We start from the raw sequence: 17,246 nt of genomic DNA, 5'->3' as shown, positions 1-17,246 counted from the left end.
AAAAGATTAAAACATTAAGTTTAATTTAAAACTAAAAAGCAGCTCAGGAAAAGATCTTTAAAAATCTGAAACAATGGTTGATTCTCCTAGGTAAGTAACGTTAGTTAAAATACAGAAAGGCAGGCCATGGTTCATCTATATACCTGTATATACGACACTTGTCAACATCTGCTAAAAGCCTTTTTAATATATTCATGAACATCTCCTTTAGCATACATTCCAAACAAATGCATGACTCTTAGTTTTATTTGGTGAGAGTGAGGGCAGCGGCAGCTGTTTCTAGAGGGAACCGTTTCTCTGTAACAGGCAGCTACCTGACTTCCGGTCGATGCACCCTTGGCTGGAGAACGATAATTTTCCCGGAGTTTTGGATGGATAAACAAGACCTTCGAGTGGCCAATCCTCAGCGGAAACATAGCCCTGAGTTGGTTGAAAATGTTTATGCTCATGTTTATGTTTTCAGATTCAGTCAGTTACCTACTAGATGAACGGTGGTTTTTAGCACAATCTGTGTCTATGAAGAAGCTTTAAAGATACACAGCAAAACAATATCTGCTGGAGATCTATAGGACCATGCGTTGTACTCAATAATGTTTTATTTCACTTATGAAAGATGTGGAATGCACTGGACAGTGATATTCATCTTTGAAAATATTTTATCATCTACTAGCGCATCTGCCCCATAATACTTTTTAGTTTACTAACTGCACATTGCTTTATAAGCTTTAAAACAGAATTATCACATAAAAGGATACCAAAGTCTTAAATTCACCATATTGTTATAAGAAATTGTGCATTTAAATATTAAGAACTGCATTAATTCGTATTGTAACGAGCATTCATTTCACTGCAACCATGAGGTCGTATTGCATCTGACATTTCAGGGCAAAAAATTATTAGTAGTTACCTTTGTTGCTGTTACCATAATAATGTAAAACCATAATAAATTAATATTGTTTCTTAAGTAAGTAAATAAAAATATCTATTTCTGATAGATTTAAAAATAAATAAATATAATAGAAAGAAAAATGTAATTAAAAATCAAGACTTAGTAGAGTTTGTTTTGTAAGGGATGTCCATCCATCTCAGCATTTTATTTAATAATGTCTTATTTTTATCACTAAACTGTCTTAGCTACAGTTTTCAAAATGAAAGTTGGTGAGTACCACCTTGTCTAATTGTGGTGTGTTTTTATCTAGTGGCTGCAGACATAGGAAGGGATAGAGGTTCTGGGAACATGAGAGACTCCATCCACAGTGTGCTGAGATCAATACCACGAGGGCTGACCCTGGGTCCTTCTCTGGCTGAAGATGGACAGCTGGGTCTGTGGTGTGTTGGGCGAGTGTTAGAGAAAGGCACTCTGCTAGGTCTGGAGGAACCTGACAAAGTAATCAGGAAGGAAAAAGCTGAGGTATGCATACCAATGTGTTTCAAATTTCATAGTGCACCATACAGCTGAAACAAAGCTTTGTTTGTTTGTTCAGTACTACTACAGCAAATGTGCTTCTAGACAATAGCAGCCTTTACATTTACTTCTCACTTGATACTACAAGCACTAGATGTTTTCTGAAGCATTACCATGTTCAATTGGCTCCACAAGAGCAGTTTTAGCATTAGATGTAGCATTATTACTGTGTTTAACTGTGATTAATTGAGTAATAACCCCAAGAAAGAAGTAAATACTTGTTTTTATTATCCAGGGGTTGCAACAAGAATGCCAAAATGTGTTCAGAAGTGAAATCTCAGATGAAATCAATTGGATGAGGTATGTTTACCTAGAATTCATTAATTATTATATTTAGTACAATTGCAAGTTGATATCAAGACGTCACAGAATCGTACTTGTTTAATTGCCTCCACAGGTTTGCCTGCAGCGCTCAAAATGAGGAAGAGGGCAATGTCAGTGTGCTCGAGGTGAATGGAAAATTAGACCTCAGGGTGTGTCGGGACATTCAGCCAGGAACAGAGCTGCTCCTCTGGAAAGATCAACAAGAAGCCCCTCTTGAAAAAGAAGCAGTGCAAATAGAAGCCTGTGAAATTAGTAGTATACCAAACAGAGAACAAGATGATGCTTCAGAGGCTGTTGCTTTGGATCACCTGTCAGGCTGTGCAGGTGAGTTTACAGTGCCTCGCGAAAGTATTTATACCCCTTCATTTTTTTCATGTTTTGTTATGTTACTGCCTTATGTTAAACTGCTTTAAAGTACTTTTATTCCCCACAAAACTGTCACAACTTGGTAAATTTATTTTAAAAACAGTATTCATACCCTTAACTCAGTACTTAGCTGAAGCACCTTTTAAGCCTCAAGTCTTTTTGGGTATCTGCATTTGGCAGTTATCTTCCATTATTCTTCTCCCCACTTCTTCACCTCTCAAGCTCTGTCAGCTTGAATGGGGCACACACACATTTTCAGGTTTCTCCAGAAATATCTCAATATTTTGGTGCGTTGAGCTTTTCTTCTACTCTGGCAAATTCCTCAGTCCCTACCACTGAAAAACAGCCGAATAGCATTAAGCTGCTACCAGCACACTTTACTTTTGGGATGGTACTTCGCAGGTGATGAGCATGATGTTTGGAATTGAGCTTCATCAAACCAGAGAATCTTGTTTCTCACAGTCTGTAGGTTCTTTAGGTGTTTTTAGCAAATTCCAAGTGTGTTTTCTTGTGTCTGAGGAGAAGGGGACGTTCTAAAACGCTTAACGTGAAAAACGCTTAACGTGGCTTAACGTACGTAAAAAACGACCAGGAAACCCCAAATTTCTGTCAAACCTTACTTGGAACAAACACTAACTACTATCAAAAGAACAAGTCCTTATTCCATAGATAAAGTGAAAAATATCACGTTAAGCGTTTTCTCCCCCATAGAAGCCCATTATAAGGAAAAAGCTTAATGTGGTTTAACTTACCTCAACAGTGACCAGGGAAGACCAAACTTCTGTCAAATTTTACTTATAATAAATACTTTATGCTGTCAAAAGAACGAGCTCTTATTCAGCATACTGTATAAAGTAATCGCCCCCCATAGAAGTCCATTTAAAAAACGCTTTAATGTGGCTTAATGGAGCTGAACAACGACCGGCAAAAAACAAATTTTGGTCAAACGTTACATATAATAAACACTTGCTGCTGTCAAAATATGAGATCTCATTCAGCATAAAAAGAGAATATATCACGTTAAGCGTCCCCTATAGAAGTCCATAAGGAAACAGCTTAACGTGGTTTAACATATCTTAACAACGACTGGGGAAAACCAAACTTCGGTCAAATTTTAATAAATACTATGCTGTCAAAAGAATAAGCTCTTATTCCGCATATAAAGTGAATATCACGTTAAGCGTCCCCCATAGATAAGGAAATAACTTAACGTGGTTTAACGTATCTTAAAACCAAATTTCTGATGTTATACATAATAAATACTTGCAGTGTCAGTGTTTGTAACGTTTGACCAAAATTTGGTTTTTTTGCCGGTCGTTCAGCTCCATTAAGCCACATTAAAGCGTTTTTTTAATGGACTTCCCTGGGGGGCGATTACTTTATATGCTGAATAAGAGCTCGTTCTTTTGACAGCAGAAAGTATTTATTATAAGTAGCTAAAATTTGACAGAAGTTTGGTCTTCCCTGGTCGCTGCTGAGGTAAGTTAAACCACGTTAAGCTGTTTCCTTATAATGGGCTTCTATGGGGGAGAAAACGCTTAACGTGATATTCTTCACTTTATCTATGGAATAAGGACTCGTTCTTTCGATAGTAGTTAGTGTTAGTTCCAAGTAAGGTTTGACACAAATTTAGGGTTTCCTGGTCGTTTTTTACGTACGTTAAGCCACGTTAAGCGTTTTTCACGTTAAGCGTTTTAGAACGTCCCAAGATTGAGTCTTGCCACACCACCAAAAAGCCCAGATCGTTGGAGTGTTGCAGTGATGTTTCTCCCATCTGCATATATAATCGTGGAGCTCAACTAGAGTGACCATTAGCTTCTTGGTCAATAGTTCAACCAAAGCCCTTCTCCATCTATTGCTCAGTTTGGCAAGGAGGCCAGCTCTAGGAAGAGTCCTGGTTGTTTCAAACTTCTTCCATTAAGGGTAACAGAGACTACATGCTTCTGCGAACCTTCAATGCAGCAGAATTTTTTTTGGAACTCTTCCCTAGATGTGTGGCTTGATGCAATCCTGTTTCTGAGCTCTAGATACATTTTTTTTTCACCTCAGGGCTTGGTTTTTGCTCTGATATGCATTTTCAGCTGTTAGACCTTTCTTAAGACGCTTGTCCTTTCCAAATTATACCCATTCAATTGAATTTGCCACAGGTTAACTTTACTCGAAGTGTTGTAGCATCTACAAGCAATATGAATGCTTCTGAACTAAATTTCAACTGCCTCAGATAAGGGTATGAATACTTATGCAGTGGAATCATTTAAGGTTTTAATTGTTAATAAATTTGGAAAGATGTAAAAAAAATTCTTTGCCATTATGGTGTAGTGTAGTGTAGATTGTGTGAAAAATAAAAAATTATTTAAAGCAGTTTAACATAAGGCAGCAACATAACAAAGCGTTAAAAAGAAATTAAGGGGTATGAATACTTTCACAATGCACTGTATACATAATATTTGCGCTGTGTAAGAGGTTCATGATATAATGTTGTTCCTCTGAAAATGTGAAACTTTTGCTTTCTAACAGATCCTGTTCAAAGTGTCACACAAGAGGATGCAAAACCTCCAATCAAGGAGACAAATCTTGTGCAGGAGTCTAGAGCCTGTAATTCCAGTGTCCTGGAGCAGAATGTGGTGGATGAAGCACACGGAGAGAGTGAAACAGATCAGAGCGAGGAGCATCCCGCTAGAGAAGAGATCCCAAGCATCAGTATAAGTACATCACAAACGCAGAGCTCAGAACATCTGAATCCAGAAAGAAGCCTGAGAGCCAGCTCTCGCCTTGCTGCTAAACCTCGAAAAGTGCACTCGTCAACCATCCGTATCTACAAACGACAAGATGCAAAAAACAGGTCAGAACTAAGCAGCAAGAAGAAGCTCTCGGATAACAAAGACAACACTAATGAGGATTCCAGCGCAGAGCAAAATGATCAGGATTTTCCTCACTTTATTATCCGAGAGAGGAAGTACAAATGCGAAGAGTGTGACAAGAGCTTCTTTCAGCTGTGCCATCTGAAGAAACACAAATTCACCCATCAAAATCAGAAGCCTTACATGTGCACAGAATGTGGTAAAACATACAGTTCACAGGAGAGCTTCCAAGCCCACCTGCTAATGCATCGCGGCCAGAGGCCCTTTCAATGCCAGCACTGTGACAAAAGCTACGGCTTGAAACGGGACCTCAAGGAGCACCAGGTTCTTCACTCCGGTGAGAAACCGTTTGTCTGTGACATCTGTGGAAAAGCTTTCGCTCGCCGGCCCTCGCTACGCGTCCACAGGGAAGTCCATCGAACAAAAGAGCCAGACTACCAGGCTCCCAAGGTCAAGTGTCCAGAATGCAATAAAGAATTAGCCAATTCTGGTTCTTTGAGAAACCACATGCGTCTGCACACCGGAGAACGGCCGTACGTGTGCCAGCACTGCAACAAGAGCTTTCGCCAACGTGGCAATCTGCTGGGACACATGCGCATCCACACAGGAGAGAAACCCTACAAGTGTGACCATTGTGAACTGTGCTTTTCCCAAGTGCCTGAACTACGCAGGCATCTGATTTCACACACGGGTGAGGTGTATTTGTGTCCTGTGTGTGGTAAGGCTCTACGAGACCCTCACACACTGCGGGCCCACGAACGGCTACACACTGGAGACAGGCCCTATAAATGCGAACAGTGTGGGAAAGGGTACACAATGGCAACCAAGCTACGCCGCCACCTAAAGTCTCACCGGGAGGAGAAGCCACATGTTTGCCAGGTGTGCGGTGCCAAATACACAATGATGCAGAGTCTACAGCGGCATCTGCAGTCGCACAAACCTCACTCAGACTCTGATCACGCATTACCAACACGAGGCCGACCGAAAAGGTCAAAGAGTGAGCAGGATAGGACTGACTGCAGTAGTTTGGAAGAGGGACAGGCTGTGGCGTATGTTCAAGCCTCAGAGGATTTCGCTATGGTGTCTCACCCAGAAGGTGTCATTTTGGACTCTGGAGTGTACCACCGTGGCACAATTCTTTTGGAAAAAGGAGCGGAGAAGGGGCTCGAACGCATTGAGCTCAGTGAGGATGTCATTGAGATTATTGTCTCAGATGAAAATACCAAGTGTATAGTAGTGCAAGAGCAGCCTTCTAAGTGTATAGAGCTTCAGGAACAGGAAGGTAATGCTAAATGCCTAATTGTGCAGGAAAATGATAGTTGTATGGTAGTTCCAGAACAGGATGCTAATAGTTGTTTGGTCATTTTACAAAGTCAGGACGGTCTAAGTTCAGTGGCAGAGACTGTAGAAATAGAGACAGGGCTGTGACACCGAAGTGTTTCCATTACACACATTGTCTCACTCCTAAAGAACAAACAACCTTTATGAAATAAAAGTATTAGCTCTGTTGAATTTAAGTCTTGGTGTTCTTTGATTTTTAGGAGGGTTTGTGGCACGTATCAGTAAATATTGACTCCTGTGCGCAGTGGACCTTGTTACATCAATGTTTATACAGACATTGTACAAGTACATCAGCAAAACACAGTTGTGTTGGGAAATGAGCTAATACAAGATATATCAGTTGTGTTGAAGTTGAAAATGTTCACGTCTTTTATACGTTAACAGTAACATTTGAATGGTATGTTTGTACTTTTAACATCAAGTACATACTGACTACTGATAAATGAAAGGATAAGCTGTGTACTAACAGAGCTCTTCAGCTACATAGATAAGATCATCATTTCATGATTAAAGCTTTTTCTGACATGTAATTACATAAAATATATTTAAAGAATAAAAGCACTGTGTGAAATATTTAAAAAATACTTGTTTTAAGTTTTTCGTTGTGTTCTTTTTTAATATAATATTAGAATTATATGTATAATATGTCCTCACACAAGATGATACGCTTGCGACTTTGGAGATATGAAGCATATCATCTTGTTTTCATTAAATATGTCAGTGATTAATGTTCCCTAGAAAGCAAAGAATGTTCCACACTTATATAATGGTGATCTGATACAAAAAGAGTGGCTTTTTAATTGAAAAGAGTTCAGACGCTTTGGTCTCTTTGAACTCTGGTAGTTCAATATTAACTTGGTGACTCCAGTAACTCCAGCTGTGGGCTTTTTGACTGAGTGGGCGATTAGATTCGACGAGATGCTCCAAGTTCTTTCAGGATTACAGGCTCAGTCATCCTCAAGAATGGGAGCAAAACCAGCACCTCTTATAATATCCCTACTTCTTGGACTTCAAATCGCATTGTGTCATGACGGTAAGGATTAACAGAGATTAATCTGCTTTTTGGCTAGTTTGGCTGAGAACAAAATAATTATGTGATGATTCTACATGTATAGTATGTGAGTCTTGAAGAAATATTGACTTTTGTGCCTTAGTGTTCATCGACAGTAAGGAGGCCTCTCAGATCATTCGGGCAAAGAGGGCTAACACTTTTTTGGAGGAGTTAAAACCAGGGAATCTGGAGAGAGAATGTGTGGAAGAGATTTGTGACCACGAGGAAGCTCGAGAAGTCTTCGAGAGAGTTGATAAAACGGTGAGCAATGCCCTTGTGTACAGATTAGCTGGAGTTGAAAATAAATTAAATAAAAAATATTTGTTAATAGTATATATTTGTTAAATGACAGATATTTGTAGTTTGGTATAATTCATTTTATCTAGTATTTTGTGTTAATGTTTATGTAATTGTTCTTTCTTTCATTGTCTCATAGGAAAGATTTTGGGCAAAATATTTGGGTAAGAAAATATATATCACTTTACTGAAAGTTTCAGTGTAAACAGTGACAACATTTTGTGTAAACAGTTTCTATTGAACCAGGGACAAAGTGCATTTTCACTGGCCTTTCCCTGTTCAATTTACAAATGAAAAAGATTAGTATCAAGTTAAAACATTAACAAACCTAAAGAATGACAGAATGTGAACAAATTTCATATAGAGCTTCTTTTTTAAGAATATTAACTGTTTATATCTTTAGGAAATTGTTTTAATGCTGCTGACCGTTAGTTTTGTTACAAGTTTTTTAAAATCTTTTTTTCCACAGCATGTGATGGAACAAAATCACCTAGAACACCAGCAACTATCAACAAGTTGAGATTATGTGTGAAAACAGAGGGTAAGTATGAGGCATACTTACACAACACAGAATATGTTTGTAAAACCAAAAAAAAAAATTTTTGGTGAAAGCTTTAGTTTCTATATTGTAAAATAACCCTGTAAATTGGATGTGTGATTGACAGGAGACTGTTACTTTGATATCGGTGCAAGCTACACTGGTGATGTGTCTGTCACCAAGTCTGGAAAGTCGTGCCAGTACTGGAAAAGCAACTTCCCCCACAGGATTGAGTATGTACTTCTGGTCTTTTTGTTGTTCTTGTGTTGAAACACCTTTAAACTTTTTATGTTGATTGATTAGAAAACACAAATGTTTTTAGTGATAAAAAGATGTTTTGTTTTCATGTATTTAGCTTTACAAGCCTTCAGTGATGTTGAAGTCTTATGACCGACTTGTTCCCCCCCCCAGCGAATTTAATGTGACACAGCTGAAGCTACCGGAGAACTTTTGCAGGAACCCAGATGAGAGCCCTGAAGGCCCTTGGTGTTTTACAAGAGATCCAACAGTCAGGAGGGAGTCCTGCCGTGTGCCAAAATGCGGTAGAGAAAATCACTAAAACATTACAGTAAAATGTCCTGTGGTGCAATAACTAAAGCTATGTGATGGCAACCAGAAAGTTGAGCCATCACCATTGTGCCGTTGAACCACTGTAACAAGTACACCGGATGGATGTTGTTTTGGTTCTGCTAAAATGACAGTTGACTTACTAAAACATGCATATTACCATATGTGACCCTGGACCACAAAACCAGTCATAAATAACACGGGTATATTTGTAGCAATAGCCAACAATACATTGTATGGGTCAAAATGATTGATTTTTCTTTTATGCCAAAATCATTAGGATATTAAGTAAAGACCATGTTCCATGAAGATATTTAGTAAATTTCTTACCGTAAATATATCAAAACTTAATTTTTGATTAGTAATATGTTTTGCTAAGAACTTCATTTGGACAATTGGACAGCAAATATGTTTCTGTATGTCCCTTCCATCAATTTATGCTGGCCCACCAGCCCTGATGATCTTATTCTTTTCTCCTCAGGTGAGACTGGTTCGCCCCCTCCTCCACCACCTACTGTAAAACCTGTAGAGCGTTATCTGAAGACTAAATGTCTGGATGGAAGTGGGGTGACCTACACAGGGGATTTGTCTGTGAGTCTGGGGGGTCGCACATGCCTGCAGTGGAGTGCAGCAGAAGTGCAGGCCTTAACAAAGGGGAGGGAGTTGCTGCCTCAAGTTCAGCTGGTGAAGAACCACTGCAGAAACCCAGATGGAGACATGGAGGGTCCCTGGTGCTATGTAAAAGGAGCAAGTGGAAACATTACCATTGATTACTGTGACCTGAAGTTGTGCGGTGAGTGAACAGTACTGCCTTCTACAAAAACACACATACATTAAAGGCATAGTTCACCCCAGAATGTACATTTTGTCATCATTTACTTACTGTCATGTTGTTTCAAACCTCTATGAATTTCTTTCATCTGTTAAACACAAAAGAATTAACCGTACAATTGCTGTAAGATTTTGAGATCAATCTTTTCACGCTGAGGACAACTGAGGGACTCATATGCAACTATTACAGAAGGTTCAAACGCTCACTGATGCTCCAGAAGGAAAACGATGCATTAAGAGCTAGGGGTGTAAACTTTTGAACAGAATGAAGATGTGTACATTTTTTATTTTCATTTAGTAGTGCCCTTCAAAAGCTACAGAAGATAGTTATGTTTCCCAGAAGACAAAATAAGTTACATTTACCCTAATCTTCAAATTCAAAAAGTTTTAATAAGGTTCTTAATGCATGTTTTTTTTCTTCTAAAGCATTATTGAGCGATTGAACCTTCTGTAGTAGTTGCATATGAGTCCCTCAGTTGTCCCCAGCGTGAAAAGATTGATCTCAAAATCATACAGTCGTTGTTGGAAAGGGTTCAAAGAATTTTTGGGACCTGAAGGATATTTCTGAAGAACAGCGGGCAGTTTAACTGTTCAGAGGCTCATAAACAAATATCACAAAAAAAAATAAATAAATAAACATTTGGCAGATTCTTCAAGGTGTATGTAAAATTTGACCTCAACTGTAAATATGTAAATGTATTTGTAGTATGCTTAGCACAAAATCAATGTATTTTAAATACATTTTAGTATTTTTCTTTCCACTAGGGCCATTAAAAGGGCCTCTAGACCAAAGTCTTTAAATCAGGATTAAATGTCACTTTCAAATGTTAAGGAAGTGCATTAGACATAAATCATAAACACACCACTGACCCCACGCTGAACATCATTCTGTCTTTGTTATTCACTCTCAGATGACCCTTTGGACAAGTTTGTTGAAGAATCAGGTGGTCGGGAGAGAACAACTCTTGGAGACAAAAGAAAAACTTTCTTTAGTCCTCGTAGCTTTGGTAATGGAGAGCAAGGTAAGAGTCTGAAACCTTCACCTTAATCTGTTTTGTGTATGTTATCACTAGAAGTTTGAGTTCTTGTATAATCAATGGATAATTAAGATGATTAAACTGTCTTTTGTCAGAGTGTGGAGTGCGCCCCTTGTTTGAGAAGATCAGCAAAGACGATAAGAACGAGAAGGAGCTATTGATGTCATACTCTGGAAGCAGAATTGTGGGAGGAGAGGAGGCTGAAGTGGGCAGTGCTCCATGGTAAAATACAACACAGGGGCTGTTTTTACATATCTTGGTGTTAGTGATCATGTCAACAGCTAATGCTGCAATTTGTATGTTGTGTCTGATGTTATTTGCAGGCAGGTGATGTTGTATAAGCGTAGTCCTCAGGAGCTCCTGTGTGGAGCCAGTCTGATCAGTGATGAATGGATTCTCACTGCCGCTCACTGCATTCTTTACCCACCGTGGAACAAGAACTTCACCATCAATGATATCATCGTCCGCCTTGGAAAACACTCACGCACCAAGTGAGCCCTAAAAATGTTATTTAGATACCTCGGTTTTCGGAAAGTTAAGCTGTTTTAAACCCTATCCGGTTTCTTTCTAAATCAGGTATGAGAGGGGCACTGAGAAGATTGTGGCCATTGATGAAATCATTGTCCACCCTAAATACAACTGGAAAGAAAACCTGAACCGAGACATTGCTCTTTTGCACATGAAGAAGCCTGTCACCTTTACAAATGAGATCCACCCTGTTTGTCTGCCCACCAAGAACATTGCAAAGACGTAAGAAAATACAATAGTTAAATATAGATAAATTTAATCACAATGAGATTGTAGAATCAGATTTTTTCCCATACTGTACATCCGAGTGAAAAGATTGTTGAAAAAGAAAATCATGTAGGGCAGGACTTGGTTCCACTCATCGGTTGTTGATAAGATGGAGGTAGATCTGAATTCGAGTTTCAGCAGACTAAATGATTCGAGAAGTCTGATGAATCATGGATAAATCCTTTACAATAAGATTAATAACATGCATTTAGAAATTTATTGAGAGAGTTTTGAGATTTCTTGAAGGGGGTCATTTTATGCATTGGTTTCCTTTTATTTATGGTTAAATGACCAAGAACACATTTTTTGCAGAACAATGGAAAATGCATTTTAGCATAACATTAGAACAAACTAACAATATACATACAGCTGTAATTGACATATTTTCTCCCTGTAGTTTGATGTTTGCAGGTTACAAGGGCCGTGTAACTGGCTGGGGAAACCTCAGGGAATCATGGACCTCGAATCCAGCAAATCTTCCAACAGTGCTGCAACAGATTCACTTGCCCATCGTGGATCAGGGCATCTGTCGCAATACCACCTCGGTCATCATCACTGACAACATGTTCTGTGCAGGTAATACACCTCATATTCCTCATGGTCTTTAGACCCTAGATTAGTGCTGCCTAAACTCGGTCCTGGAGGGCCAGTGTCTTGCAGAGTTTAGCTCCAACCCTAATTAGACACACCTGAACCAGCTAATCAAGCTCTTACTAGGCATGCTAGAAACTTCCAGGCAGATGTGTTGAGGCAAGTTTGAGCTAAACTCTGGAAGACATTGGCCCTCGAGGACTGAGTTTGGGCACCCCTGCCCTAGACCAGCGGTTCCCAATTCCAGTCCTCTCGCCCCACCGCTCTGCACATTTTGCATGTCTCTCTTAGTTAACACACCTGATTCAGATAACCAGCTCATTAGAAGTGAGGTCCGTGCAGGAACTGCGATCCGATTGACATGGTCCCTGCAAAGTGTTCATTGCTCCCTGCTCCCTAAGCGGGGGAAATCTGTTTACTATACTTCGAAACATTCATTCACATATTTGCGTTACGCCACCACATGTAGCGTCTTCACACACAGATGAAACTTACTAGAGAAGTGTGACATAAGTGCATCTGTAAATAAATGCATTTTAAATTTACGTCTCGCACGCTTTAATGACCTTCAAATGGAACACATACGCTCGCTTCGAACTAATGAATAATGGCGGAATATCCTGTGATGTCCACTTCGAAGGGCAGTAACGTTGGAATAGAACAAACGTCGGAAGCGATGCGTGAAACACACAAAATGAGCAGAGCGGTGGGTCGCGAGGAATGGAATTGGGAACCGCTGCCCTAGACCAGTGGTTCTCAATCCTACCCCTGCTCTGCACATTTTGCATGTCTCCCTTATTTAACACACCTGATTGAGATCATCAGCTCGTTAGTTCAGTTCATGGATCTCTCTCTTAATGAGGTGGTAATCTCAATCAGGTGTGTTAAATAAGGGATACATGCAAAATGTGCAGAGCAGGGGTCCCCCAGGACCAGGATTGAGAACCACTTCCCTAGACAATTCAGTTGCTGGGAGTTTAATGCTTTTGCACTCAGGTGTCACAACAAGGTCATCTTTTGTTTTATAGGTTACCAGCCGGATGATACAAAAAGAGGTGATGCTTGTGAAGGAGACAGTGGTGGTCCTTTTGTGATGAAGGTATAATAGTGTTTACAGGTTTGACTTACAAGTGAAGCTCTGTTTGTTGTACTGACACTGCTATATTTAAACATCTTGTCCAAACCAATTACTACCCACAGAGTCCTACAGATAAACGCTGGTATCAGATTGGCATTGTGTCGTGGGGTGAAGGCTGCGACCGCGATGGCAAATATGGATTCTACACGCACTTATTCCGTATGCGTCGCTGGATGAAAAAAGTCATTGACAAAACAGGCTCAGCAGATGATGAGTAATCTTTCTAGCTGGAAAAAAACACTTTTGCCACACAATAAATGAACACTTTGGTCAAATGTGATCAAACCTGCATATGGATAAATAAATCTAAATTCTTTGTATGTTGATACCAGTGTGTGAGCTTGGGGTTTCTTTCTGTGTATTGAGGGTGAAAATGGGCAGGCCTCTTCTTTATAATGAAACAGATGTAATTCCGATATTAAATATCAGCTTCTTGCCATACAAAAATAGAGACTGATAACAATTTTGAGGGTGATTACAACACAAACCAAAGATGCTCTTATTTTTTTTTCACACAGTTGTTGATTTTTTTTTTTTTTTAATATTGCTAGGGCAATTTAAAGGCCATTAAGTTTACTATTAGTAAATGTACATAAAATGGGAATGCAGGCAAAATGATTTAATAAAATTGTTTTTCATCTTCTAAGAGAATTTGTGGTGCCGTGCCTTTGATTAGGAAACGCTCTCATTTACACCAAAATGGTGCTAAAATAAATGCAAAGCAGTTTCATGGCAATCGTTAATATAATACCTACAAATCAGGATCGGAAATTAACCAGGGTGGAAAAATGCCCCATTAATTCAAGACAAAAGGGCAAAACATGCCCTTGCACAATTAAACAACGTAATACACTATGTCGCGATTAAAATGAAATGTGAAAATGAATGAAAAGTGTCAAATCGTGGAATTACATTTAGATTCGCTCACACTGCATCAGATTGCTTTTACGTGCTTTTTTGAGCAGCGTTGAGCCTTATAGCCAATCAAACGCGTTTCTGTTAAAATAAGGAAGAGGCAGTTAGATTAGTCAGCGCTGAAAACACCGGAGCTGTTGATGAGTGCGCAAGTTCCCTCATCATAAACAACACAGTGCAGACATGATGTAAGTAAAAAAAAAAAAAAAAAAAATGATTTTGAAGCTTTAGTGATTATAAAGAGACTTTTTCCACAACTTGTGCTAAACTTGACTAACGTCATGGACCGACATGTTTGTCTATGAAGCCAGAAAGTGCCCAAAATGAAACAAAAACTTTTTATACTTTATATATATATATATCGGTATTAATAATCATTATTACAATATAGCAATAATCTACAATGCTGATTTTTGTCATAATATTGGAGCCATATGAGCTCCTGTTTTTTGCAAGTATAATATAAATTAAATTTTAAATAGTCTATTATTGACAAAAGTTTATAATATTGATTAAAGTAATTGGTAATACGTTTTTGACATTAAAGACAACATACAGTTTTTATAATAATAAGGTGATTACAAAAATTGCCCTCACAAATGTAAAAAATACCCCTGGAAATCAATTTCCTTAATGGAAATCTAAAAAATCTGACCCTGCCACAAATCAAAATCATTTAAACTAAAACATTTCTTACAAGATTATAATGCAATTGTAATTCAATCAAATTTATTTTGCTCAGATTGAATAGTGTATGAATGAAGGGGGGTTGACAAAGAGGGAGACTTCTGACATTTGTGACCCTGGACCACAGTCTTTAAATAGCACGGGTATTTGTAGTAATAGCTAAAAATACATTGTATGGGTCAAAATGATAGACTTTTCTTTTATGCAAATTAGGGCTGTCAAAATTAACGCGTTAATTACGCGTTAACGCAAATTCATTTTAACGGCACTAATTTTATTAACGCGCGATTAATGCAGCACGCATTTTCTGTTTGACCCACTACCTAGCCCATAGTTAAAGAAATGGATGCACAGTGTTGCCAACCTAGCGAAAATGTCTAGCAACAACAATACATAAACACATAATTGGACAAGCCTAATATAGTTTCTGAGGCTCTCCGGTTTTGCCGAACGAGCGCGAGGTCTCCCAATGCGCGCGCACCTCCCTCTCTTTATATCTGCGTCTGCTCTGTTCAGCGAGCGGCAGAGGAACAGCGCTCTCAGTTAAACCAGATACTATGTTGCTTCCAGTGCTTGAAGTGGGCCGGTACGCAGGCACTTCTGTATTTTATCCTTTTGCGTACTTGCACTTTTTCGTGCGTACCGGCACTTCTGCCATATTGAATGAATGCAAGCGGAGTCGGTCTACGTTATGATTGGTGCTGTGGAGTTGATGCTAAAGCCACATACGAGTATGCAAGCGAAAACGGCGTATTATATGCACGTCAAACACATGCATATCATATGCACGCCAAAGTTAATTTCAGCTTATTAATAGCACGCCAAATAGAAACAGAAAATCGTGCTACTAGTAGCCTACGCATTTTCACGAGACCGGGCTTTTTGAATCAGTACATTATAACGAAAACAATACCTTAAAAAATAAAAGAAGCAGGTTTTTGCGATCACATAACTTTAAACGGGTAAAAGATCGTGAAAGCATTAAAACAGGAAGTTAAAAACAGATAATAATGCAGAGAATAGTGGCTTATGTCCAGATGCCGGTAAATGATTCTTTTCAGCGACTGAATCATGATCATAATTCAGGATTTTTTTCAGTCATTATTTCATATTACTTTGGTGGTCTGATAACAGAAACACTAACATATAACAATGGGAACAGTTTTGTTGAGAACTTGGCTGCATCAAATGACAGTATGTGGGCACCTAGAGGCAAACAAATGTAATAATAAATGTAGATTTTGCATGTTCAGAAGAAGTGAGCTGCCCTGTCCTGCAAATAATGTAAACAGGCTTGTGTATGTAAATTGCTCAGTGCAAAGAAAGAGAAGTAATGGGAACCTGGTATTTCTATGTTCTTTTTTCTCCACGTGTCAAATAGACATGAACAAGTTATTTGAAAAACATCTATGACCTTTGAAACATGTCTAGTCTTCATCTTCTATGTCGAGTATGGTTTCACTAATAATAAACATATATTTGCTTAAAGCACCCATATTTGTCCATGCCCATGTTGATTAGAGTATTAAAAACTTTAAAAAGTATTCATTTAAGGTACATTTAGAACAGATAAAAATGTGCGATTAATCGCGTGTTAACTCATGACAACCATGCGATTAATCGCGATTAAAAATTTAATCGATTGACAGCCCTAATGCAAATATATCAAAACTTAATTTTGATTAGTAGGGATGCACCGAATATTCGGCCACCGAAAATATTCGGCCGAAAATGGCCCAAAAGCGCATTTTCGGTTTTTGGCCGAAAGACTTTTATCACCGAAACAACACCACCGAAACACTATGTTGACTTAACCAGAAACCGCAGCCTGCACGTGCTTGTCTGAAGCAACACATTTGCGGTGTGGACGTATTTCAGTATATCTGAGAAAGACCCACTGATAGCGATTTGCAAAACAAGTAATGCCGAAATTTCAAGAGGGCGTGTGTCTGCAGTCGTGCGTGCAGCCAGTGATGAGAGCAGAGACCTAGACAGATGTAGCTTTCAGTGAGTGAAAAACAATGGCTTTACGTTGGTGTTACGTCACAATATTTTAAAGATATGTCATTTCTATATACTGTATTTTTATAAATATTTATGTTTTAAACCATGGAGGTGAGCCAATGGATATCACACAAGCAACGTGAAAACTGCGCAATATGTTAAAGTGAAAGTAAAAACTGACAGTGCTTTCAGCATCTGATGTGCATTCTCTCAGAGACAATAAGAGGCGATTATATTTTATATGCTGATATTAATTTAGTCGCCTAATATTTTTCTTGTGCCCTGAACATGGTGGGAAAAAATAAAAAGAAACGTATTTTGTGTAGCCTAAGGTTTGTTTTTTTGAAAGACTTAAATAAAGCTCTTAATTTTCATTGATGACTGCAGTTTTATTTAGGGGTTAAGAAAGTCTTAATTATAATTTCAGGTGGTCTTAAA

The 17,246-nt window shown here is 38.7% G+C and overlaps 2 protein-coding genes across 2 annotated transcripts; both read left to right on the top strand.

The window, feature by feature from the left end:
• Positions 1 to 318: 318 nt before the first annotated feature.
• Positions 319 to 6,528, top strand: znf408 (zinc finger protein 408). Its single transcript, XM_073836022.1, has 5 exons — positions 319 to 424; positions 1,200 to 1,411; positions 1,701 to 1,765; positions 1,863 to 2,113; positions 4,673 to 6,528. Coding segments are annotated over exons 1-5 (2,301 nt in total). The 5' UTR covers positions 319 to 423; the 3' UTR covers positions 6,445 to 6,528.
• Positions 6,529 to 7,234: 706 nt separating this feature from the next.
• f2 (coagulation factor II (thrombin)) lies at positions 7,235 to 13,528 on the top strand. Its single transcript, XM_073836023.1, has 14 exons — positions 7,235 to 7,390; positions 7,512 to 7,669; positions 7,845 to 7,869; positions 8,175 to 8,246; positions 8,371 to 8,476; positions 8,655 to 8,785; positions 9,292 to 9,603; positions 10,553 to 10,663; positions 10,774 to 10,900; positions 11,002 to 11,169; positions 11,255 to 11,428; positions 11,871 to 12,049; positions 13,093 to 13,163; positions 13,265 to 13,528. Exons 1-14 carry the CDS (start codon positions 7,276 to 7,278, stop codon positions 13,418 to 13,420), a joined length of 1,905 nt encoding a protein of 634 aa, XP_073692124.1. The 5' UTR covers positions 7,235 to 7,275; the 3' UTR covers positions 13,421 to 13,528.
• The last annotated feature ends 3,718 nt before the right edge of the window (positions 13,529 to 17,246 follow it).

This window comes from Garra rufa, chromosome 3 (genome assembly GCF_049309525.1).
Source record: "Garra rufa chromosome 3, GarRuf1.0, whole genome shotgun sequence".
NCBI classification, from domain to species: Eukaryota; Metazoa; Chordata; class Actinopteri; order Cypriniformes; family Cyprinidae; genus Garra; species Garra rufa.
The sequence above is the reverse complement of the archived record's forward strand: the minus strand, read 5'-3'. Positions and strand labels throughout refer to the sequence as shown.

Excerpts from the sequence above, each read along its gene's own strand:
- f2 (XM_073836023.1), top strand. The coding sequence starts at position 7,276 with ATGCTCCAAGTTCTTTCAGGATTACAGGCTCAGTCATCCTCAAGAATG. Across the intron at positions 7,391-7,511 it reads AATCGCATTGTGTCATGACG|TGTTCATCGACAGTAAGGAG; the intron begins GTAAGGATTAAC and ends TTTGTGCCTTAG. Across the intron at positions 9,604-10,552 it reads CTGTGACCTGAAGTTGTGCG|ATGACCCTTTGGACAAGTTT; the intron begins GTGAGTGAACAG and ends ATTCACTCTCAG.
- znf408 (XM_073836022.1), top strand. Across the intron at positions 1,412-1,700 it reads TCAGGAAGGAAAAAGCTGAG|GGGTTGCAACAAGAATGCCA; the intron begins GTATGCATACCA and ends TTTATTATCCAG. Across the intron at positions 2,114-4,672 it reads TCACCTGTCAGGCTGTGCAG|ATCCTGTTCAAAGTGTCACA; the intron begins GTGAGTTTACAG and ends GCTTTCTAACAG.